At 44.6% G+C, this 26,198-nt stretch overlaps 1 protein-coding gene and 1 non-coding gene across 5 annotated transcripts in view; both read left to right on the top strand.

The window, feature by feature from the left end:
* The window catches only part of Fgf1 (fibroblast growth factor 1), a 94,258-nt gene that overhangs the window by 54,113 nt on the left and 13,947 nt on the right, over positions 1-26,198 (top strand). For all 4 annotated transcript variants that reach the window (XM_071612278.1, XM_071612277.1, XM_071612276.1 and 1 more), the window contains one exon: positions 20,606-20,808. In XM_071612278.1, coding sequence (XP_071468379.1) covers positions 20,640-20,808 — 169 coding nt within the window. In that variant the 5' untranslated portion in view covers positions 20,606-20,639. The remainder of the gene's footprint in view (positions 1-20,605; positions 20,809-26,198) is intronic.
* On the top strand, positions 9,876-10,002 carry LOC114086676 (small nucleolar RNA SNORA36 family). The gene has a single exon (XR_003581675.1). It is a non-coding gene; the product is annotated as a small nucleolar RNA SNORA36 family (small nucleolar RNA).

Here is a 26,198-nt window from a genome sequence, read left to right on the forward strand (position 1 = left end):
AGAAAACCAAGTTCAAAGACCCAGAGGTGAGAACAAGCTTGGGACATTGAGATCTAGAAGTTCTCTTATTGAGGTCACTAGTCCTCAAACCCTGGATTCAATACCAGGGAACCCCTGGGCCATTTGAGAAGAGCTTGGAGGAAGGGCGGGCCACCAGAGTGTAAGATTACAGAGAATAGAAGCTCTGTGGCTTTGCTCACCATTTGAGAATGGAACCAGAACAAAATAGATTCTTTTTTTTTTTTTTTTTTGGTACCAGTGATTGAAGCCAGGGGTTAACCACTGAGCAACATCCCAGCACCACCACCACCCTCATTTTTTGAAAGTTGCTGAGGCTAGCTTTGAACTTGCAATCCTCCTGCCTCAGCCTCCTGAGATGCTGGTATTACAGGCGTGCACATGGCACCCTGCACAAGGAAGATTCCTAATGACCATTTATAAATTCACGCATTTATAAAGTGAATGAATGAATGAAGCCCACCAGGCAGTCTCAGCTATCTCCCCTGGCATCAGCAAAATGCACACAAGCCTAAGTTCAGAGGCATCTGGAAAGCCAGCTGTCCCACTCCTCCTCCCTGCCCCACCCCCACCAGGTTAAGCCACTCAGAAATGACACTGTCTTCTAGGCTCTGTAAATTATAGTGGCATGACTAGGAGATTCAGTTCTTGAGGACATGCTCATGCTGCTGATGGAGAGACAGTTTGTCCAGTCACCGGTAGTGAGTCGAGGACAGGATGCCAAAGCATGGAGAGCAGCCCTGAGTGCCCCAGCCTGGCATGACAGGCAGCGGGGGAACCCTGGCTCCCCAGCAACATGTGTCATCTACTGATTTGTCATGGTGCCTCATTTCCAAATTGGCTACTGAAGACCAATGAGCCCACAGTCCCAAAGTAGCACTACCCTGTGTGGGAATTCTATGTCTTGGTATTCGGTGGTACACTATTTAAATCCAAGTTTAGCTCATCTCCTGATACAATGCACTGACTACATGCTGCAGTCTCTCTTGGAGCAGGCTCCCGGGCCAATACTTCCAGGATATCTGAACCATCACTCTGAACAGTGACACCATCTCTGGCTCGTACCCACACATACCACTCCATTGAGGTCTGCAGCCTCCGACTTGGGCAATAGCAAGTACTTTCCCTTTTCCTGCCTCCTGTATTCCACTCAGCAGCCAGAGTGACATTCTTAAGATGCAAATCCAGGGATGTCACTTCATAGCCTGCATTGTTCAGTGGTTTCCCACAGTCCTTCAGCTCAATGCCTGCCAGGCTTAGGGCAATCCGGCTGTCAGCTTCCCCAGCCACAGCCTTCTCTCCTCAACCAGGATGCACTTTTCAGTTCCCCAAGTGAAACATGCTCTTTCTGGAATCAGGAATTTTGTATACACTTTTATCTGCTACCTTTCTCTCTCCACTCACTAGCAACATGACCACCCCTTCCTCCAGGAAGTCCTCCCCTCTCCCAGGCATCTGTAGGTCACTTATTACCTGCCTCCCATGGTGCCCTGGACTTTGCCACTGTAACACTGAGTTCACGCCGAATCCCTTGCATAGGGCTCTTTCTGTTCACCCACCTTGCTGAGAAGCTGCCTGTCTGCTTTCTTGCTTTCATGCTGTGGAGCAGCCAGGAAAGCGACCCTCTCTATTCCACCATCTTGAAACACCTCTTGGGGCTCTTTCTTCCTCACTAGAATTCAAACTCCAAGAGGGCCTCCCTGCCTCTGCTTTCTTCTTTACTCCATTCCTCCTATCTGGCACATACTAAGTTCTCATTAAATGTGTCAAGTGAATGAATGAATATTCAGATGGGTAAACAGTTGGGAGCAACTTTATCAAACCAAATAAGAGGCTGAGAGAAAACAAAACTTCATAGGACCTCACCCTTTAGCAATTCCCAGCCTTGTGACCTTCCTTACCCTGGAGGCACGAGTTCGACTTATTGCCTGTTTATGTGCTGTGATTAGGTCCCAGTTGATCCTTCAGAACCGATTCTGGCTCAGCTCAGAGAAATCTGGGCCTCTCCACCAGGTACAACCACAATCAGCAAAGCAAAGCCCCAGCAAGCCAAAGGCAGCCCAGATGCGTTGGCTGCTGCTCCCACCCCCCTCACCTGTGGCTGCAGAGCAGGTTGAGAAGCAGCCTCCCTCATTTTGCCTCACCCTCTGTTTTTACTTGCTTCCCCCTAGTAGCAACAAACAATAATTCAGTAAAGGAAATATGAGTAATGGAAAGAAAGAGAAAAAATAAACATATCAAAATGGGCAGTGTTCCCCGGCTGTTGCTTTTAAAGAAAACAAAAGGAGGAAAATAATCAAGCTCGTCCCTCCCTTCTGGGCTGAAGTGCTTTCCTCTACCTTGGGACAGAAAAAGTTCCCCCAGACCTGGGGGTGACACACTCAGGTGTGTCTCAGGGTTCCCTGTGGAGTCCTGTTGGACACACAGGTGCCCCAGCTCAGCCCAGCAGGTCGGAACCCCAAGGACAGGGACTCTGACATGATTCTTGCACCCAGGGGGCGTGAACTCAGGGTGCCAGTGCCATGGTATGTCCTGTGCCAAGGACACAAGAGGCAGCTCCAGTAGGAAGCTACTCTTGGGGATTCCAACCACAGTGCTGAAAACCTTTTCAAAGTAAACCAGACTTGGGATGTGCAGGAAAATGAATGCTGTTATATCACCTCTGGAGGAAGCAAAGGGGCATGTCTTGTTTATTTTGTTCACTTCAGTTGACACTGAACTCTACCTGTGCTAAATACAACAGAAAGATGGCATTGGGCAAGACAGTGACGGTAACGCAAGTGAACTGAGACCTTAGTATGTGCTAGGTGTTTTGCATGCATTATCTCATTTAATCCTCCTAATCACCCTGCAAAGTATTATTATCATTTTCATTCCATGGACAAGAAAAATGAGACCCAGGGAAATGAAGGAACTTGGCCAAAGCCACTCACTAACTTACTGCAGAGCCAGACTGGAAGCCAGGTCTCCCCATTCTGAAATCTCTGGTCTAAACCATTATGGTCTGTCTCCCTGCCTTTCTGATGCTTATAATTAAATGGAAAAGGCATAAGAAAATCAAAAGGGAAAGTATAAATTATACAGTTTTATGCGGCAATGAGCAATCAGTCTGGGCACATCTGGTGAGTGATATCCAGTTCTGGTTCATTACCGAGCACTCTCTGTTGCAGAGTCTTAAAAGGAAAGACTGTAACCAAAGTGGCTGTCTGCCCTCCTCCATGGAAGGGGAGAGTCAGCCTGTTTTTAGAAAAAGCCCAGCGGTCCCATTCCCCAGCATCACATGGAGGAGAGAAGGAGCTGTGTACATGTATTGAATTATCACATTGTACCCCTTGTAAGATAATGTGTCAATTGGAAAGAAAAAATAAGATGAGGAAAAGAAGTAAGGATATGAGCTTCAAACAGATGTCAGAGAGGGGAAAGGAGGGCACTGCAGAGGAGGGTCAGGGAGTCTGGGGCAAAAGACGCCTTCAAACCTGCGTCAACCAATGCTGTATCAGGCATTCTGCCCCCAGTGGCCTCAGCACACCTGACTTCCAGGGGCACAAATTAAGCCCATAACAGGTAGAAACTTCCTGAAATGTTTGAGTTAAAAACCTTATCAAATGGACATGATTTTCCCCAGGAATTTAATTTCTCCAAATTCTCCCTTAGGAAATAATAACATAATGCACAAAGATGACTTCAGCAATTTTGTTGATAATGGGAACAAATGGTGAACAAATCAAACGTCCAACAATCAAGGATTAGTTAACTCAGCGTAGCGTGTTGGTATAATGAAATCCCACGCAGCCCCTTACAAATGAAGATGTGCACGTTCTTCATGAGGAAAACATTCCTAACGTTTTGAGAAATTCAGACCATAAAAGAGCATCAATTATCAGGTGTAGTGTCACATCCTTATAATCCCAGTGGCCCTGGAAGCTGAGGCAGGAGGATCATGAGTTCAAAGCCAGCCTCAGCCTAAGCAACTCAGTGAGACCCTGTCTATAAATAGAATACAAAAAAGGGCTGGGAATATGGCTTAGTGGTTGAGTGCTGCTGAGTTCAATCCCTGGTATCAAAAAAAAAAAAAAAAAAAAAGAGCATCAATAATAATTAGATTCTCTATAATTATTTTATAACAAATATATAATGTATATTTATAATATAAGCATATAATGTATACATTTTTTTCATTTTCTAAACTGCTTACATATTAACAAAAAAGAGAAGTTAATGCTGGCATGTATGATCATACACAGTCATGCAGGTGAGGTGTAGCTCAGTGGTACAGCATTTGCCTGGCACACGGTCTTAGGTTCAATTTCCACCACAAGAAAAAAGAATGATCATACACAGTCTTTAGAAACTTTATGGTGATTTATCTATATTCCTAATTTTTCTAACACTCCCTCATATTTAAGAGTTCCTAAGAAGACTGGCATCCATACTGCTTACTTGTTGAAATAATAACAACAGTAAAGCAACAGACCTAAATACCAGTCCTTTGCTTCCCTAGTAAGGGGCAGGCACCCCAAGATACAGGAGAGATTGTGAGCAGCACTAAGATGAGTCCAAAAAAACCCTGTTAGGGCTCCTTAAATCTTTATGATTATTCAGGGAGACAGCTTTTGTGTGAGGACAATTATGTTTCCAGCCAAAGGAACCGCTGCCCTTTCTGTAGGCCAAAGGGCTCAGCAGGCGGGAGGAGGTGGGAGGCATCTGACCAGAAGCCAGTGACAGGGTCATCTTTTCATGGAGTTTATCTTTCTGACTGCCTTCTACTTACGGGAAGTTTTTGCAATTGCACTAGAGAGGTGAAGCTTCCTTTAAAAGGGGAAATTAAAAGTAAGTGAAACTGCTCATCGGTAATTTAAATAGAAGTTAGAAGTTAGAAATTTGTTAAGAAGGGAGTGATCGATCAAAAGGATGAAGACAGCACACCTGAGACTTCAGTCTGAGGGACGTGATGGCCTCTAGAGGACAGGAAAGCCCTTCTGGAATATCAACGTGCATTAGAATATCCCAGTAGTTCCTGAGGCCCTGATTTGAGTCCATCTTATCATTTTAATATAAAAACAATAGCATGGAAATAAAAAATGAGCAGTTGGTTCAAGTGATAACTCAGCCAAAAGGGAGACAATTTCAGAACAGGATTCTGAGTCTGTCCAGATAAATCCTGCTGGGATTTATCTGATTGGAGGCGGAGGAGCCTAAAAACAGATAAAATTTCTTTGCAATGTTTGCTCTAAGGAAAGAGGCCCTTCCGCAGGAAGAAACCAATCTATTTTTGAAAGAGCATTTCAAGTGGTTAGTGGACTTACTTCCTGTGGTTCCTAGGAATTCTGCAACAGGCTCTCAGGAGGATGTTGGTGATAGGGAACAGGGACTTGATGAGTGAGAATCAATAATTATCTCTATATTTGCTTCACTTTTTTCTATAAAAATAATCTAGGGGGAAAAGGCTTGCTTTAGAAGAGCAAAGGTCATGACAACAGAGATCAGAATGGGACATGAACATGCCTTAGTGTGTGGCAGCGTCCTTAGGTCACAAATTTGCAATCTGAAAAATTCATTTATTCACTTATTCTTTCCCTCCCTCGTTCACTTAACACATATTTGATTCAGTCCTCTGTGCTGGCCCTTGTGTGAAGACTGGGAAGGAGCTGAATAAACATGTCTTTTGTAGCCCTCCAGAGGCTGACCGTCTAGAGGAGAAGAGACCAAACAGCCACTCATGTGGGTGGATATGCAATTAATCAATTAATTAACCAACAGTGGTTAGCCTTGGGAAGGAAAGACACAGGAGGCTCCAAAAGAGAATGGTGGGGAGGTCAGGAAGCCTTCCAATGTAGTGGTGCATCAGCCACCATCTGAAAGGTGTCAGCCAGAGGTCACCCTCGGGAAGGAGACTGCAGGAAAGGGAACACACTGTAGGAAGTCAGCCCGAGAAGACTGCAGTGAGCTCAAGGATCCAGGAGGGAATGGGGTGACTGACATGTAGGGACAAAAGGTGGGAGTAGCAGGCAGTCATGAAGGTCTTGGAGACCATGATAAGAATTTGGATTTTACTTTATAGAAATGAAAAGCTGTGGGCTGGGGATATGGCTCAGTTGGTAGAGTGCTTGCCTTGCATGCACAAGGCCTTGAGTTTGATCCCCAGCACACAAAAAAAAATAAATAAAAAGGAAAGCCGTGGAAGGTTTCAAGCCAGGCAGTGACCAATCTGATATAGATTTAAAGAGATCTCTCAGGTTCATTGTATAAAAATGACAGGAGGAGAAAACAGCATAAAGAGGTGGTGGGGAGCATGCTCTTTTAGAGGTAAGGCTGGAGGTGCTGGTGGATTGGAGTGGGGCTACTGGGGGCCTGGTAATAAGCGTGGACATTTGCTGAGCCTTGACTAGAGTCAAAGGGCTTGATTAATAGACCTTGGAGAAGTCAACCAGCTAACAGGGGTGGATGAGGGTGATGGGAGGCAAGCACTTGCTTCAAGCAAACACTTCACTCCGTCATCACGCTGAGTAATAGCTTCATGTGATATTTTCCGAAATTCCACTGTAATGCAAAAATATCCATGGTGAACAAAATATGAACAATAATATAATTATAATAATTTGAATTATAATAACAATTTCTAAAAGACAGGATGAGTAACAGTGCTGAGTGCTGACAATACAATGTGAGCAAACCAAGCCTGATATGGGCCCTTAGATTACATTTTTGTGTGTATACAGTTATGTAGCTTGAGAAAGAACAATAACTATGAATTATCATGAATGATATGAAAGAAACACATTTAGGGAAGGGATAGAAAACACGGAAGTGAGGGGGGCTTCTTTAGACAGAGTGGGCCCTACACAGACTCAGGGGGGCAGATACCCTGCCTGTAAATGCTATGCGTTAATAAAGATTTTTTTTTTTTTTTTTTTGCAAATCAAATCCATCAAACTTCTACATAGCCTAGTGACTGACTCCTATGAAGGACAGTTTTGAAAAGCAACACCCATCTATGTGTTTATTTTCTGTAAGAACAGATCTATAGAAAATTTATGCCATTAAGAGTTCAAGAGTACACTATCATAAAACACTGGAGAATGTTCTGCCTTCTGTCCTCCTCACCCCACGGGACTATCTCAAGTTCTAGATTTATCAAATTCCAAGAAGAGCCCCTTGCACCTGACCAAGCCAGGAGGAGCCAAGGAATGCAGGATCTCTGGCTGTCCAGAGGAATTATGTGCAAAAGATGGCACAGCTCAGAGAAGGGAAGAGAAGCCCCTCTCAGGTCTCTCCTTGCTTCTTGTTGCCTAACCTGTTTTTCAAAGGCCGATAACTTAAAATTTCTCCACTTTTCAAACCACCCCACCCAACCCAGTGGATCTTCTTTGATCTCTAAAACATGATAGGGGCCAGTGGACATTGAAGGAGATAAATGGCTTTGAAAGGTCAGATCCAAAAAGAAATAAACAAGGAGGGAGACCATGGAGAGCTGAAGGGCTGGAAGCAAACCATGCTTTGAGCTACCTGCCAAGACTAATCTCTCCTAAGAGACCTCATCTAACGATGAGTACGCTGTGGCGGTTGTTGGTACCTACCTACCCTCGCCATTTTTTTGAGAAATGGTGTCTTAACTGTAATGCATGCCTTCCTGGAGACACGGGAGGCTAGGGCTAGACTTATCTCTTGGGCCAGCTTCTTGGACACCAGATTTCAACTCACTTCCAAATGCATTCATTCCTTATCAAACACCAGTCATTTCCCAGGCCCTGTGGTGATGTTTTTTGCTCCATCTCCTTTCCATAAAACCCACCTGGCTCCTGTCAATGGCTAGGCTGCGTGCGGACCCCTGTGTGGAAAGCAATGACACAGCCCAGAGACCTTGAATGCCCTGGGTGACATTGAAACAGAGAAAAGAGTGCATACGGGAAAATGGTCCCCTTTGTATTATTCATAGGGGATCAAGGGGAGTTGGCAAGAACAAGGAATCTCTAAAAATAGCCAAAGTCCTTAAAAAGAAAGAATGCAAAAAGGGAACAAGTTTTATACTGTCCTAAAACAGGCTCTGCAAAAGCTGAGCCCTGGAAGGCTGGCACCGGGGTCAGTGACTATTTTCTTCCTGCCCTTTGGCTGTGACACCCATTGAGTCCCTTTGCAAATCCAGGGCCCTGCTCTCCTGCCGGCTTCCTGCATGGTGCTGGATGCCTCTGCAGGATGTAGCTCTTGGGGGCCCAGCTGGGGCCTCCATGCCCCCTTTAGAGATCCAGAATAGACCATGACATGGGAAAGAGCTCTATGGGGTTTACATTCCTCCCTCGTATCCAAGCACCTTAAACACAAAGCTGCATGCCGGGATTGCCAACCATTCTTCCTGAGCCGCCTGGGTATCTATCATCTGTCTGACAAAAATGTGAGTTTGTCCTTTTTAATTTTTTTTTTTCTTTTTACTTTTTCAGTGAGCAGGAGTCCTTTGGAAATGAGGCAGTCCAACAGAGGGGTGACATCATAAACTGATGTCTTGGGACTGAGGGTTTTGTTCTTGACTAAGTTGCAGATTTGCTTTGATAAGCTGTTCAGCCTCCATCCCAGTTGTCTTGGCTGGGGGGCCTGGGTGGGGGGTGTTCATGTAGCCATAGGAGGAGGAATAGCAAATACAAAGGGAGAATAAAGTACCTAATGTTCTGTCCACACAACAGTCACTCAGAGAGGCTTTTTTTGCTTCTAAAATGCTCTGTGAAACCTCCAGTGCCTTAAAAATTCAAATAGTCAACCTAATAAGACACAGGCTCTAATTAACAATTATAATACCTGGCGTTTTCTGGAACTCACTGTATGTGAGATCCTTCCCTGGCTTTGTTCTCTTCCCTCCTCCAGACAAGTCCAGCACTCTTTTCTTCCTTTTTTATGGTGGTGCTGGGGATGGAACCCAGGGCCTCACATGCTAAGCACATACTCTATCACTGAGCCACATCCCCAGCCTGGGGCTCCACCCCGAACAACTTCATTTTACAGATAAGGCAATTGAGGAACAGAAAGGTTAAGGATTTGCCAGTTCTGCAAGGAGTTCATGACATAGCAAAATACAAAATCCAAGTCTGTGACTCTCAGCTCATGAGGACTTCTCAAGTTCAGAGCCCTTGGAGCCTCTTGAAATTGGACTGTTCACCCACTACTCTGTGTTTTCAGGCCACCCTGGATCCTTTATCAGCAATGGCAAATGGCTGCTCTGATGAGGGCCCAGCTGGTATCCCATGATGCTGGGTCACCTTCAGGAGGTACCAGAGTGACAACCAGGAAAGCACCCAAGGTGGCCACTGTACCACTGAGGAAGGGGAGAGTCTGTCAGAGGAGGCACTTCAAAGACCCCATTTCAGTGAAGGCAGATACCTCTTTCAGAACATCTCGAAGGCTGCATGAGTTACAGATGCTGGTGGGGTAAAAAGAACAGAGAGGGTGAAGGATCTCTCAGCCCAACGACATTTATTCTCTTGTCCACAATGATTCAGGGATTAAAATCTGGGAGTCCGGAATCAGAAAATCTCCCTTCGGGTCTGAGCTGTGACAGTTGTTCAGCTGTATGATCCTAGAAAGTGACTGAGATTTCAACTCTCTAAGCCTCAGCCTCTTCAGCTGTAAAATGGAGGTGAGAAGGAGAATCTTTGCCAGGCACGGTGGGGCTCCCCTATGATCCCAGCTTTTCAGAGGCTGAGGAGGATAGCAAGTTGGAGGCCAGCCTGGGCTCAAAATAAAAATTTTAAAAAGCTCTGGGAATGTGGCTCAGTGGCAGAGCACTTACCTGGCAGGCATAAGGCTCTGGGTTCAATCCCTAGCAACACACACACACATACACACACACACACACACACACACACACAAGCAATGCCTTGAGTTCTTTCTAGGGTAGCTCTCTTTCCTCTTACTTTAACTTTCAGACATTAAAATAGGCTAGAGTAAGTGATAGCATAGAAAGTGTTACTCTATTCATTTACCTCCCAGCCAACCCTGCCCAAAAGCAAAGCCTTCCTGCTAGGTTGAATGGTGCACACCTGTAATCCCAATGACTCAGGAGGCTGAGGCAGGAGGATCACAAGCTTGTCCACAATGATTAATATGTTGTATGCAGCTTAGTGAGGCCCTAAGCAACTTAATCAGACCCTGTTTCAAAATAAAGAAAATCTGGGTATGTAGCTCAGTGGAGAATCACTCCTGGGTTCAAACCCCAGTATGGGGGGAAAAAAAGTATATAATGTGCTTAGGACCGTATCTGGTACATAGTACATGTTCAAGTACTGGTTGCTATTGCATTATTTGTGGATGTGCTTGATTATTTATGTGTATGTCTAAAGTGGGCTATTGGGTAATCTGTGATAAGAGCAAGCCTTCAGCAGTTCCAAATAGATAACAAATACATACTTCAAAACACTGAGTTTGGAGAGATTGGAGAGATTACATTGTCTAGGTGAGAAGGGAAGGGGGAGAAAAAACAAACCAGTGAACAGACTATCTTCCTATGAGCTAGAAAGAGGGCTTACTTAGAGAAGGAATGTCCTTGCTGGGCTGCTTCTGGAGACTGGAACTCATACAACACATTAAAAAGGTTTTTGGAGACACATCAATAAGAGAAGGTTAAAGGGAGGGGCGTGAAGTTGCAAGAACCCCTGCAGAATCACTTTGCTTTTGGCTCAAATCCCTGGGCTTTAATGCTTCAGTTTGCAGGAAGGATTTCCATTTAAGAAGTGTGCAGGTCCTCGGGATGGCCCCGAGCCGGCGGGATATTCTGGCCCAGTGTGCACCATTAAAGCTCAGACAGAACTGGGGCCAGCAGAGCATGGAACCGCTGCACCAGGAAGCAATCTGGTTTTCCTCTCAGATTGGAAGCTGTTTTCTGCAAGCACTTAAAAGAATTCCTGACCTCCAATTGCAGGGTGCTCCCTAACAAGGATGTGTTTTGGGGTGGATCCACTAACTGCAGAGAATAAAAGATCCTAAATCCAGGGAAGAAACCCCAGATGGAGGCAATCCTTGGGCATATGTGCACATGTGGATCCTCACCTTACATTTCTCTAGTCTTCATTAAGGAGTGTGGGAGCCAACACTGGGAGTGGGCTGTTCGGCGTTGCACCTAGATTAGACTAACAGCCCCCATTTTCTGCCACTTACACTTGGTCCAAGAATCTGTATCTGTCTCTTCTGAAGCATGGCTTGATGAGTCAGATAGGCTAGACTGTGACCTCCTTAAAGACAGAAACCCATTTCTACTACAATCCCTTATCTGAAAAACCTTGGACTAGATGTGTTTCAGAACCTAGAATTCTGAGAATTTTAGAAGTTAGTATTACTCATATATTACAAAATAACTCCAGTGGCATCTGGGACAGTAACTTGGAATCAAACACAATTGTAATTTTGTACCAGATATATAAACATTAAGACAAAGTGAGATAACTAAAGATGACATAGTCTCAGGACAGTTTGTGTCTGAGTTATGAAAGAACTTCGAGTGTTCAGAGCCTTTGAGACTTCAGAACTGGAGAAGAGAGATTTTTCAGCCTTTCTTTTCCTCTTTCTTTCTTTGCTTTTTCTTTTTTTGTTTAAATTTCCAGGACGACCTGAAACCTTCTCCCCTAGATAGCTCCGAGTAGAAGTTATTGACATCTAAAGTATGATATCTTGATCTCTCTTGAATATTTGATTCTGGAAGGCTGGGGAACGGTTTGTGCTCAGTGACTTGGAGATTTTTAGGATTAGAAGGATCCTAAAGAACCAGAGAGAAGGACCATTAAATCCCTAGGTTCTCCGTCATCCTGGACAGTAAGACATGCACTTGTAAAAAAATATACTGAGTACTGAGGAGAGAGCGTCATTGCACACAGTGATGATAGAACTCCTAGCTTATCACTTAGAAAAGGACATTTTTCAAATATTACTAAAGTATTAGTAAATGTTACAGATCAAGTTTGTTCAGTTCTAAATCAATAGCACAGTTGATGATCAAAACTAACAAGAGGATACATGAATGGTGATATGTGAATGGTGACAGTCAAGCTAACGCCTATTGAGCCTTATAGATTTTCAAGTGCTGGGTTCAGCATTTTGTAAGCATCACCATTTAATACTTAGAAGGACTCTGTGCAGTACCTACTACTATGAAGCTTCATTTTACAGATGAGGAAACTGAGACCCTGTAAGAATAAGTCATTTACTAATGAGTTCCCCGCCAGGATTTAAATTCAAGGTTAGTAGTATGCTGGTAATTCAGCTATCAAAGGAGAGAAAAAGAAAGGGGGGGGGAGGCCCCGATTTCTAGCACTTGCCAATTTCTGTAAAATAAATATCCTCATCGGAGCTGATTTGAAGCTACTAATGGTTTAACAGCCAGCAGCAAAATTCCTGAATGTGTAATAATTGGTTTGCAAAAACTTGCAGAAGCCATCTCCTGCACACCACTGTTAAGTCCATTCCATAGTGAAGTTCACAGTTTACAGTTAATTTTGGAAAATGAATTATAGTTCAAGGAACAGAATTGATTTGAGGATAGCATGCTGTCCAGGCCAGTCAACCAAGGCCACACTCCTAGCCTCAGACCCCTTACATATCACTTGAGGGTAGAATAGGGCAAATACAGACAGCAAAGAACACAGTGTCTCTCTTAGTTCAAACATTCCCAGCCGGGCGTGGTGGTGCAACCCTGTAATCCCAGCTGAGACAGGAGGATCAAGAGTTCAAAGGCAGCCTCAGCAACCTAGCAAGTCTCTAAGCAACTCAGCAAAACCCTTTCTCTAAATAAAATACGAAAACGGACTAGGGATGTGGCTCAGTGGTTAAGCACCCCTGAGTTCAATCTCTGGTACCAAAAAAAAAAAACAAAGAAAACAAATATTCCTTCACCAGAGGGTTTGAGAAGGGTCCCTGCCAGCCTGACAATGTTCCCTGGCAGAAATAACAAAAGCTGGAATATTTTTTTTCAGGCCCTACAATTTTTTTTTTGTTTGTTTGTTTGGTTTTGGTTAAACAAGGTCAGATTTGGGACCAAAAGATCTGATCCTTTAACTTTTGAAATCCTTGATTTCTCTAGCATTTCCTTCAAAGAAGTAAGGAAATATTTGTTACAAAGAGGAATAGAATTTAGGCCTGGTAGAAACCAAGGCAGGGTACTCCACTGTAAACTGAACCCAATTAAATCAAATGCTGGCTCTTGGTTTAGCTTCTCTGTCGATGTCTGTAGGATACTATGCTAGAGCCTCCTGAGAAGGGGCTGCCTTGATATGCAGTCAACAAGCTGCACCGGATACTGATACATCCAGGCATTTGCCAAATGCTGGATGCAGAAAGAAAAGGAAAAAATGTCTTTCCCAGCGTCTCAGACACTAATGAAGGAGACAGTCAAGAAGCAGAGTTAAATTACATTCATCCACTCACTCAAAAAATATTTGTCGAGTGACCATCAGATGCCAGGCATTCTTCCAGGCACTGGGAACCATGGTGAGCCACGCAGAGTGGTTTCTACTATTATGGAACCGACAGTCCTGTCATGAAGGAGACATTGATTAATCACAGGAATGAGTCCATATTTAAAAACTGATGTAAACCCTCCAAAGAAATATTAAATGGTCCTGTGAGAACTGGAGGAACCTGACCCAGTTAAGGGAAGCCAGGAAAGGCTTTCTTGGGGAATTGGCAAGTGAACTGAGATCTGAAGAAAAATGAGGAGTAAACCAGGTGGGTGGAGCAGAGAGGAGGAGAGCACAGCACAGAGGGCAGAGTGGGGGCAAGTGTCCTCGGGCGAGAGGGAGCCAGCGCTTTCCAGGAAATAGAAGACAGTTTGGAGAAGGAGTGTAATGGAGATAAACCAGGGGAAGAAGCTGGGCTGGTCCTCCTGGAGCCCCACAGGCCAGCTCAAGGCTTTGGTCTTTACTACAGAGCAGCAGGAAGCCATGGAGGGGCTGCGGTGGGAAATACCCATGGCAATCACACCCAGTGCTGCCATGAAGCAAAAGGAGTGCTGGGAGCCCAAGAGAATCAATCAGCTCATCTGAACTCTGTGTGTGTGTGTGTGTGTGTAGGGAATGGGCAGAGGTCAGGTTGGGGGATGTGTCCAAAGAGGGCCTTCTGGAGGAGGAACTATCTAGCTGAATTTTTGGAGGGCGAGGATGACTTAGCCAGGCCCCTGGAAGGGTCGGAGTAAGGAGAGAGATGACTGCTGGCAGCAGGAGTACGTGTGGGTCAAGGCCTGGGCAAGTGTGAGGGTGTGGGGGACTGTGAGAAGAGACCAGTAAGAGGACAGGTCACCAGGGTAGGCAGAGAGCAGAAGAGAAAGCCTCATAGGTAGGAGTCTGGGCTTTATTCTGAAGGCAGTAGAGATCCACTGATCCAGTCAAAGATCTTCAACTGGGGAGCGATTACCAGATCCCTAGTTAGGAGGTCACCAGCAGCAGGGTTGGAAGTGGTTGGAAGGAGCAGAGCTGGAGAAGAGGGACCACTGCAGCTTGCCGCAGCAGCCCAGAGACGGGAGGTGTGGCTCTGCTCTAAGGCAGCCCAGTGAGGAGGGAGAAGGGAGGGTGTTTTTAGGAGACATTAAAAAGGTAAAAGTGAGGGTGGGAGGGGGCATGGGGGCAGGAAAGATGGTGGAATGAGATGGACATCATGACCCTAGGTGCATGTATGACTGCATGTATGGTGTGATGCTATATCATACAACCAGAGGAATGAAAAGTTGGGCTGCAATTGTGTTCAAAGAATCAAAATGCATTTTGCTGTCATGTATACCTAATTAAAATAAATAAATAAATAATTTTTTAAAGAAAAGGTAAAAGTGAAAGGACCTTATCACCAAATGGATGGTTGGAAGTATTTTCTATTCAGAGAATTGTTTGAAGGAAACTCACTCTTCTGTTTGGGTTGCATCTTGCCTTAGGCAATTTTGGTAAATGTTCCAATGTCCTTGAGAAGACCTCTGTCCACTTCACTGTTGGGTGAAGATTCCCTTAGATGTTTGTTCAACTAAACATCCTAGTTGTATATTTCAGGATGTCTTCTACATTCTCATTGATATTCTGTGACTGTCTGCTCTACCATTTATGACAGAAATGTATTAAAATCTTCCATCACCATTGTGGATTTGCTAATTTCTCTTTATATACTTGTCAATTTTTTGTCTTATATATTTTGAGACTGTGTCATTAGGTATACACAAACTTGGGATTTTTTTTATCTTTCTGTTTAGTGTTTCCACTTATCATTATGGAATAATTCCTTTTACTCTTAATCATTCTTTTTGCCTTAGAATTATTTTTATCTGATATTAATATAGCCAATTTTAATATTTTGTTAACCTTTGAAGGTCATCTTATTTATTTATTTAGTCATTCATTTATTTATTTTAAAACAAGGCTTTGCTATGTTGCCCAGGTTGATCCCAAACTCCAGGGCTCAAGTGATCCTCTTGCATCAGCCTCCTGAGTAACTGGGAGTACAAGTGTAAACCATCATGCCCAGCTTAGTTTTTTATCATTTTACTTTCTACATTCTTATCTTTTAAATGTATCTCTTGTAATCAAAATGTGTATGGATTATTTTTTAAATCCAATAACTAGATAATTTAGTCCATTTACATTTATTGTTATTACAAATCTATTTGGGTTAATTCTTCCACCTAATTTTGAGCATTTTAAAAATTTTCTCTTCTCTTCCTCTTTTTTCTTGACACTTCCATGAAGTTTTATTTATTTCCTACAAGTACTGGTTGGAATTAACGCATTCCATTTGTTTTCTCTTTACCATTAACATTTTGTTTTTGTTTTGGTACTGGGGATTGAACTCAGGGGCACTTAACCACTGAGCCACTTCACCAGCCCTTTTTTGTATTTTATTTAGAGACATGGTCTCACTGAGTTGCACAGGGCCTCGCTAAGTTGCTGAGGCTGGCTTTGAACTCACAATCCTCCTGCTTCAGCCTCCCAAGCCACTGGGATTATAAGCATGTGCCACCATGCCTGGCTTCTTTTACCCTTAATATTTAATATGCATATTTGACTTAACAAAATCTGAAGTTAATTAGTATCTCTAAGGAATAGTTAAGGCTTTGGGTGATGCCTAAAAAGGAAGAAAAGGAAGGAATAAGAACTTAGAACCAATTTGGAACCAAAGCTAATCCTGTTTTTTTATATGCTGGGTTTAAGGACATGATTATCTTAATTGTCACACACACATCTACTTTTGGAGGCTTTATATACTTTTCAAAATGCCCTGCTTTAAGGGTATTCTGTATTGCATAGGTAGTGAAGGGGATAAATAAATAAATGTCAATGTTTGCCTTTCCTTGATTTCTAAAACCATAAGACTTTCCTTCCAGCTTCATCACCAGAGCCAAGCTGAGTACAGATGTCTCCTAGAAATAGCAAGTTTAATAAATGTCATTGCAATAGCTGCTGATAAGCTGAGAACCAGTCTGAAAGAGGAACTGAATCCCCTCTTATACAACCATGGTTTACCTTTGCCTCCTGCTCCTCTCTGCAGTTTGTGGCCTAAATAATGGGAAGAGGGACTTAGCTTAAATTTGGGAGGGAATGAAAAATAACTTTCAGGATGGGGGATGTAGCTCATTGGGAGAGCAGGAGACTAGCACTGCAAAAAGAAAAACAGAAAAATCCTCTATTTTCAAGCCCATTGAAAAATTATCTTAAATGAAGTATTTAATCATAAATGACCTAGACCACACCAGGCTTCAACTAGTTCAATATAACCAGTTAATCTTGTCTCCTATAGGTCAAATTACAATTTTAAACTGTCCCAAGGGCTTTTGTGAATATTGTTCCTATTTAACCTGACCCCTCCGTGTATTAGGGAAGGTGAGGGTTATTAGAGGAAACACCTTAGAAGGAGGGATCCACTCCTCTTCCCAGCCACTTTGGGTGCAGGTAGGGTGGTGCAATGGTTGCTTACCATCCCACACTGTAATGTGACTGCTGTATTCCTGGGTAGGAGTGTCCACCTCATGTCCTGTTTGAGTGTCCAAATTCAGGGTCTCTTCCAGAGGCCACAGCTGACCAAGTGTGTCAGTCTCACACAGATGTTCTAGTAGACTCCATGCTCCTCTCATTTTGGTGTCACTGATAAATCAAGAAAATCACCTGGCTTTCCTAAAATCTCACCACTGTCCCAAATCTCCAAGGGCTGGACTTAGTGCATAATGATGACATAGAGTTCATTGGGCTTGATCTTCTTTATCTTCCAGCACAAACACAGATAATCCCCTCCCCTGACAGCCAATAAAAAGAAAATAGTAATGAGAAGCAGAGCTCATAAATTCCCATTATGCTTAATGCCTGATTTCACTTAGTTAATGGATTCATTTATTAGAGCAATTTGTGTAAATCCCCAAGGGCCTGCTAAGGTTGCTGCCTTCTGGTTTTATCATGTCATATACTTCCTTTATTCCTATCCTAAACAAATAGTGGATTGGCAGAGAACTTCAGACCAACCACAGCTCAAAAGATAGGTGAATTGTAAATAAAGTTAAAAATAAGAGCTTTTCGTGCCCCCTGGGGTTTTTGGCTGATGGCTAAATCCTCTTGCCCTGGCCTATCAGCTCGGTGTAGGCTCCAGGACTATGTTCCATTTTCCAGGATTATAGTAGCCATCTGAAGAATATAGTCACCCCATGACTGTGCATCTTATAGTGGGGAACAGGCAGAAAGCAGAGGGTGGCCTTGTTTAACTGCATGTTACATGATGGTCAGGAGGAAGGGAACCTTGAGGACCTGCTGGGCTTGGGCCAAAGTCATTTAGCTGGTGAGATCTCTGCACCGATAAGCCCGGCCTATCCACACAGGTGAATGTAAGCCTTAGTGTCATCTTTGGCCAGAGCTGGTCCTCTAACAACAGCCAGCCTGCTGCTGCATCCTCTTTCCCCCCAACCCCCCATGGAGTGGAAGCAAGAATGCAAATGGAGTCAAATCCGTGCACAACACTTAGAAAACTACTTCATGGAGACTGTTCACTGGGGCTGGATCCTTAACATGCCGTTGTCCCACCATCAGGGAAAAAAGCAGACAGAAATCCCCACTGGAGGAGACCCAGAGACTACAAGAAACAAAAACCACCCTCCTATTTTCACAGTTAAATGGCAACCACTAGAATATGATTGTTATCTCCTGTATACCAAATTAAGTAAATGACTTAGGAAATGCTTGGGAAAAAAAATATCTATCTATCTATCAATCTATTTATCTAAGTTGTATTTTAACAAGGGGTGGCATTGTGTAATGGAAATGTGATAGGTGAAGGGGACAGAAGGGGATCCCCAGGACTGGAGCATGGCTCAGTGGCAGAGCATGCTTAGCATGTGTGAGGCCCTGGGTTCCATCCTTGGGGATGGGGAGAGGGAAGAGAAGGGGATCTAAAATTGAGCAGAGAGAGACTGAGACTGAAATGGGCACAGAGAGACTAAGAGGCTTCAGATGACAGGGAGTGATTTGGAAGAGAGAGTGGAAATTTAGGAGAAGATTAGAATGTGCTATGCAAGGTCAACTCTGCTGCTGCCCTGTGAAGCAGACACAAATAGAATTAATTTTCTCCCTGTCACTATGTTGTGTGAAGAGGATTGGACAGAGTTTCACCATATGTGAGGGGTCATTTGGGATGGTCTGACTTTAAATATAGTTCTTATCGTATGTGCAAAATTTGCTTTGGGGGTCTTTGGAGAGACCTCAAACAGCAGTTGAAACAGGGTTCAATGAATGACCCATGTGGCTGCACATTAGGAGAAATATACCCAAACTAGCAGAGAAAACAAATGAAGGTTTCCAACATCAGTCCCAATTTAAATGTCACAAGGACAAATTATTCAGATTGGTGCCTTGATCTATGATGGAATTGCTTTCTGTAAGAGCAACTCCAGGAGGCTGCTGCAGAAGCCGCTGAAGGCTGTGGTGGGCTGGGACAGAGGGAGGCCAGCAGGTCTTCCCTGGGCTTATAGTGCTCAGTGATCTGGCCTCCTCCTGGGAATGAAGAACTGCCTGAGTCCTGATTCAAGGTCAGCAGGGGGCAAAAGCAGAGGCTGTTGGTAGAGAGAGTCAACCTTTGGGTCAAAAATGAAAAGAACCTAATGACAAATTTAAGGAGGCAAATGTACCTGCCAGGCATGGGTAAACCCCGCTTCTGCCAACACTGCAGCCTCCGTGAAGCCATTTAACCTGTTCTCAGTGATTAAGGACAAGTCAGGGTTGTGTGTTCAGACTCATTTTGAGTCTTAGCTCTATCACTTCTAGCTGTTGACCTTGGGAAAGCCAGGTAACTTCTCTAAGCTTTGATTTCATTTTATAAAAGATAGGATATTAGCATCCATGTCAGAGGATCATGGTGATGTTAACAGGCATTAACCTGTGGCTCAGAATATATTGTCGGTGGTGATGGTTGCTATGATTATAAGACCACTTGATAGTTCACCCTTATAGCTGGCCCCTCTCCACTTAGAAGCAAACCCCCCACAGCAGCTCCTGCTGTCTTTGACCTCTTTCTTTTCCAGCCTGTGTAGTCACCAGCCCTTCCATGGGGGAAATTCATGCTTTCAATGTAACATTCATTGGCTTTGTTTTTTTAATACTTTGGGGGTAATAATCCATGCATATTTATAATAACAATGTAAATTTGTATGCAGTAATATGTACAACATTAGGAGATTTTAATGTGCAATATGGAAGTTTTGGTTGTGTGTGTGTGTGTGTGTGTGTTGCTGGGGATTGAACCCAGGGCCTTGGGCATTTCAGACAGGCACTCTACCAACTGAACTATATCTCCAGCCCATTAGTTTTTGTGTTATGTCTCTCATAGTACAAAATAATCAGGATGAAGATGGCTTGGGACAGGTCAGACCTGACTGCTCTGTGGGCTATGAGGATGTGTGAAAACTATGGAACAAGCAGTAACCAGGCACAGCCTTTGTAGTGATCTAGCTCATAAAATTTCCTTTGGTACAGTGCTTTCCCTTTAAAAACCGTACTTGACCCCCTCCCTGCCTCCTCCCCTGGTCCTGGTTCTGTCCTCCTCACCAGCCCAGAATGATTCCTTCCCATTTTAACCCTTTGCTGTCTCTGCCGTCTTTCGCTCACAGGCCTCGAATGTCCCTGCCATCTGTGCTCTCTGCTGCCATAAGCCACGAGGCACCTAGTCTAAACAGTGTGAGGGTGGAGGGCAGAACCTCAGGCCTGGCCTCTCGGCTCTTGTGGGTTTCAGCCAGACCCAGGTGTTATTTTAGTGCAACTTCAGTGTTTAATTTGAGGATGTGTGTGGACCAGAAGGAGGGACCAAAACATGATTTTTTCCCCTTGGCTAAATGATTAAATTTAAAGTTCTAAAAAATGCACAGCTTGGTCCCAAGCTACGTCCAGTTGCAAAGACAGAAGGGCTGTGAAACACCCTCCCAGGCCAGGGACCACCCTGCCTTAGCCAGCGGCCACCTCACAGGCCCGTCTTCTGTGGCCATCACCTGGCCAGTCTGTGGTCACAAGCTAACCAGGCGCTCTGAGCTCTGAAGCAGTCCTTCTCTTCTTGAGTTTCTGCCGTGCCTTTACTGGAAGAATATTCTACAGATTTGTTTAATTTCTTACAGTCCTGAAGGTGTCACCAGCAGCCACCACTGAGCCATGGCTGAAGGGGAAATCACAACCTTCACAGCCCTGACGGAGAAGTTCAATCTGCCTCCAGGGAACTACAAGAAACCCAAACTGCTCTACTGTAGCAACGGAGGCCACTTCTTGAGGATCCTTCCTGATGGCACAGTGGATGGGACAAGAGACAGGAGCGACCAACACAGTAAGTAGCCATCCATATTGTACCCTCCTTGCTTCTGTCTTCTGCTGTCAAGGATGGGAAAGGGGAGAACTGAGCACTGGTACCCTCTTCTCCAAGGCTCTACTGGCAGGACACATTCAGAGGTAGGGGTACCATACCTGTGCAAAGAGCCCAGGTTTGGAAAAAGGGGAGTTGGGGGCTACTGCATATCTAAAGATGAACTATTGCAAGTTTTTAAAGGGATTCTCTGCTGACCTAACACAACTGGCTGCCAATGTTCAATTACTGGATGTTTCCTGAGTTTCTGTAACTAGTGAAAGATCTGGCCCCTGAGGCTGGCCTGGGGCTGGCTTGCTCCAGGATGGGAAGAGCCAGATGGGCAGGGACGGTAAATCCTGCACAAAGACCTGGGCTCGGTTTCAAGTGAATGGACTCTCCAGGTTATGCTTCCGCTGGGCTTGATTTGTGAAATCCTAGTGTATAACTGTAGCCTTACACATCATAAATTATTCAGCTCTCGCTCCGCACATCATGCAGATGTGGCTGTGGTAATCAGGAGGGGTAAAGTCATTCTCCAGATTCTATAGAAGCCGGAGAGGGAGCGCCGTCCAGCCAAAGGCTGACTGCCTCTTCCAGGTTTCCCGGTAGCCTGACTCTCCGAGGATGTTGATAGATGGAGGTATCATTTCAGGGAAAAGAATCTTCTGGACTAAGCCTAAGAGCTCTTCCTTCTGCCTCCGTACTTCTGGTGCTGGAGTGTAGGTGTGACTTCAGGGTTCTGGGTCCTGCAGTGGTGTCTGGAGATTCCCTGAGGACCACTAAAGCGTTAGATGTCATAGAGAAGCTAAAAGTCAGATCTGGATCCGGCTTCGGGGAGCTGCAATCTCAAGAGTCAAACACGCTGCAAATCGAGAGAAGGGAAGAGTGAGTGAATTGAGGAGATGCCAGAGCCCAGGCAGGAAGTCAGGTTCCATGAGACTGGCTTTAAAATGGAATGCAAAACGCTGCCTTGGAGGTGCTGGTTTACGTATCGGGTAGTAAGCAGGCCATGCTCCAAAGGTTGCAGCCTGGAGTGCAAGGACCACTTCAGTGCTACCCGCTCTCTACCCCCGGGTGCACAGGTAACTGGCATGGATGCCAGCATTTATGGGCCAGCTGGCATTGTCCCTTCCTTCCCACCCTCCACCCAGACCTGCAGAAGAGAAGCAGGAAGGCTAAGGTCAGGGCTTTGTTCTGGTGACTTTTTTTTTTTTTCAAATGGACTTCCTGCATGCTTTATTCTCAGTGGAAAATAAGTACCAGAGTAATCCACAAGGAAAAAAAAAAATCTAGTGCATTAAATACAAGCAGCATTTCCTGCAAGTAAATGGACTAAGATTGTAGTCCATTGTGTTGGGCATGATATACAATTTATTCATGTGATCGGCCCACACAAGAGGAAAACAAGCTCTAATTGACCCTGGCTTTAAATGTCTCTAGTAAGTCTTATCAGTTTTCTGAATCAATGGGGGAGGCTCTGATATCCAGAATGGGAGAGGAAGGGCAGCCTTGGTGACATGCTCCTTGGGGTAAAGCCAGCTCTTCTGGGAAACCTTGAATTGCAGGGTCATGAGAAGCTGTAAAAACATCATATGTCTTCGTTATTGTCATTCTATCATTAACATTATAGACTGCACTCTGGGTACATAACATCAGGACAGCTTCTGAGTCTGCTGTGGATTTGGCTGCCTGACTGAAGACATCAGGACCCTTGGGACTCAGCACAGCAGGCATAGGAGTGTGTCAGGTGTCTGCATCCAAGTGATGCTGCATTATTGGTCAGGTGAACTTGGGCAAGTCACTTAATCTTTCTGGTCTTAAATTTCCCAACTATAAAATAAGAATAATAATGTTTCCTGCCTAACAGGTTTCTTGGGGGAAGTTAAATGAGATGATATATTGAAAGCTCTTGCATAATGTCCCACCCAGAGTAACAGTGCAGCAAATATTGATTAATACTGCTGTTATCATCATCAAAATTTCTACATATTCAATGAAGCATATGGAAATCCAGCACAATATTAAGGAACTTTCCTAGTGTCCTCTTTTCTATAATGCCACTGACCAGGAAGGGCAAGGGTCTGGTTTCAAGCTTTGATTCAGCGCCTCTCTGACAATGTTCAGAATGGCTATGTTGACCTATTATTTTCTTTCTCTGGAACTAAGAACAAGGGGACAAAAATCAGAGTGAGTAGGGTGTATGGGCAGAAATCCATCCCTGTTCCGTCAGTACAGAACTGGAAAATCCACATACTCTCTGTAGAGTCAGGGGCCCAGATTTAGGGTTGGAATACCCGTATTCCTGCTCTACCACTTCCAAACTAGACAAGAAACATTCTCTCCGTTTTGTAGGAAGTGTTCTGCAAAATAAACTTAAAGTCACCTTAGCTGTATGACTCTTCCAAACTCTAGTGTCTTCAGCTCTCTAATTTTGACGGAAAATATTTTACTGTCAGAGACTCAGTTTCTTACCGGTGGAATGGAAAATGGTAGCATTGCTCTGTGTCTTTCACAAGGCTGAAAATCAATAAGATCCTAGAACTGAGAGGAGTCCTCCTGGGCACCAATGGGCTCCGAGTGTGGATCTGTCGCCCTCTTCTGCCCAGTGGTGGTACTGCCATGGTCCTTCTGCATCTCAAGGGTTATTCCGAATCAGCCTTAGACAGACATGGTGTGAACGCCCCTGGATAACTGAGATCTGCATAGACTGGGGATTGATTCCTATTCCTTGACCATTAGTCTGAGTGTGACTAGACTGTTGTTACAGGTAGGCAGTCACACTCCAAGCCTTCTTTCAGAAAGAGCATTCCTAACAGACAATCAGATATTTAAATAAATCTACATAAATAATTTCTTTCACATCTTGTCCTTGTCCTCAATTAGTTGATCTGCCTTGGGCAAAGGTAGTTGTCAAAATTTGTCTTCCTACTACCCATAGCGGGGAGTAAATTCCCAAGTACCTTATTGTGGTACTTGGGTCTCCATCTCTCCCATCCTAACAGAGAACTGAGTAGAATGTCTCCACTGGTAAGAATTTCTGCACATGGAGAAGATCATCTCTGCAGGCAGTGGGCAATCTATGGACACTGCTGTGGACACTGGTTACCCTGCCACACCACCCATGCCCGGTACAACCAGGTGGGGAGAGCTGCAGCCTCTGGGGCCCATGGAGAGCAGTTTGTGAGAAGATTCCCATTGGTGCCAGAGTTTTAACTCTGAGAGGAGGGTAGATGTGTCACCATGGAGAGGAGGATCCAGAAAGAGGTGAAGGGGCAGGGGAAGATGGCCAGTCAGTTTTGGATATAGCACATTTGAGGGGTATGTCCTGGGGTGTTCCCTCCTTGCACCTATACCTCTCCACTCATTTGTGTGATCATTTGACCGTTTTCTTTCCCACTGGACTCCCTGAGAGCAAGGACTTTGTCTCTTAATGCTCAACATTGCAATTTTTGTCTCGCCCATAGCCTGTCCCTTGGTATGCATTAATTTGATGAGTAACTGAATTGTATTGGTGGCAGATAAATTTGAGCTCAACAATAGATCCAATAATTACTCTCAAATACTGATTTCCGCCAGGCATTGTGCTAGACTCATTTCTACCTAACTGTAACCCCATGAGTTTCCTAATAATAATCACTCTGAAAACACTGAAGCTAACAGGGGGTGACCAGCTTCCAATAGGGACAGCTTGGCTAACCAGTACTTTGCTTCCAGTACTAAGGTTCTTTTCACATTCCACCATTCCCTGCACAACAACCCCACAACAGTGGTTTCACTACTAAATAAGCATACAGAGTCATGTGGATTAGGTGGGTGGAGGTACAGCCCCCCAAACTGCCATTTACTAGTTCTATGTCACTTTGGGGTAGTTATTTCTCTTCCATGTGCCTCAGTTTCCTCATTTTAAAAATAAGAAAAGCAGCCAGGCCTGATGGCACATGCCTGTAATCCCAGCGGCTCAGGAGGCTGAGGCGGGAGGATCTCCAGTTCAAAGCCAGCCTCAGCAAAAGCAAGGTGCTGAGCAACTCAGTGAGACCCTGTCTCTAAATAAAATATAAAATAGGCCTGGGGATGTGGCTCAGTGGTTGAGTGCCCCTGACTGAGTTCAATCCCTAGTACTTCCCCACCCCCCCAAAAAGGGCAATACTATCTAACGCATAGGCAAGAGGGGATTTGAAATGTGACCATGTTTGTACAGTGCCAGGCGACCAGTGCTGAGACTGACAGTCCTCTTCCTCATCACTCCTGGGCTATCTAGGCCTCCCCTATCTCAACGTTCCATCTTTCGAGTCTGCCACATTAAGTGAATTCCATGCTTGCTCACAAAACCAAAGGTGGCTTTTCATGCCAGCTTCTCTGGGACTACCTAGGTGGGAGCTCTGGAGGCCTGGCACAGAGGCTGAACATGCCCGGGGCCCTGTCCCTGTAAGCTCTGCCACGTTGAACTTCTCTGGTTCAACAAGCCACTTGGCCAACAGGGATGGAGGGTTGTGACTTCCTCCTCAATAGGAATAATAACTGCAGAATAATGATATTCTCCCGAGCATCCCCAGTCTGCAGCCTCGGGAGCCCACAGCCCCTGGCCTCCCCAAACACGTAAGAGGCTGCATGGGAAGAGGGATTACCGGCACCACTCACCACACAAATGGAAATGTTCTTGAGCAAAGTGGATTCCAATAAAATATTTATAAATCCAGCCACATCCTAGAGGCCCCAGGGGGGTTTGCTGGTCAGAAAAATTCTACTTTGTAGCCCTTAATCCAGGCAGACGGCTCCTCAGTGAAATCCCTCCCTGACTATTGTTTTGGGGAATCCAGACTTCGGCCACCTGGTTTGATGCGACTCAAAGGCACTTTGTTCCCCACTGGCTTGAGCCCTGAGTCAAGATGTCTTCCCAGGTGCCCACAGTGGGCAGAGCTGGCCCCATTGCCAGAGGTCAAAGAGAAGAGCAGATCTCCAGTGCACCACCCCCAACAGGGTGCCCTAAGCTTGGTCATAGGGATATAAGGGCCTCCCTACCCCTTCTCCCTACCTGCATAGTCCTTATCTGATTATAAGGAGGGATTTTTCCAGATAAACTTTGAAATATAAATGTGCTATCATATATATCTGATATCAACCTCTAGACTAAATAAAAAATTTCCAACCATCATCTTCAGACATTAAAAGAGCACACACTTACATAAATTTAGAAAAATGTCCTTCTCATATAGCCGTGCGTGTGTGCACGTGTGTATTCCAAACCACTGGAATTGGAATTTTTTCCCCTCAAATCCACTTTCTTCCCCTTCTCTGTCTTTCTTTAATGTTCTGCGGAGCCCGACTTGTGGCTACGTTTTAATTATAAATGTCACTGACATAAAACAACCTCC

This window comes from Marmota flaviventris, chromosome 5, assembly GCF_047511675.1.
Source record: "Marmota flaviventris isolate mMarFla1 chromosome 5, mMarFla1.hap1, whole genome shotgun sequence".
Taxonomy (NCBI): Eukaryota; Metazoa; Chordata; class Mammalia; order Rodentia; family Sciuridae; genus Marmota; species Marmota flaviventris.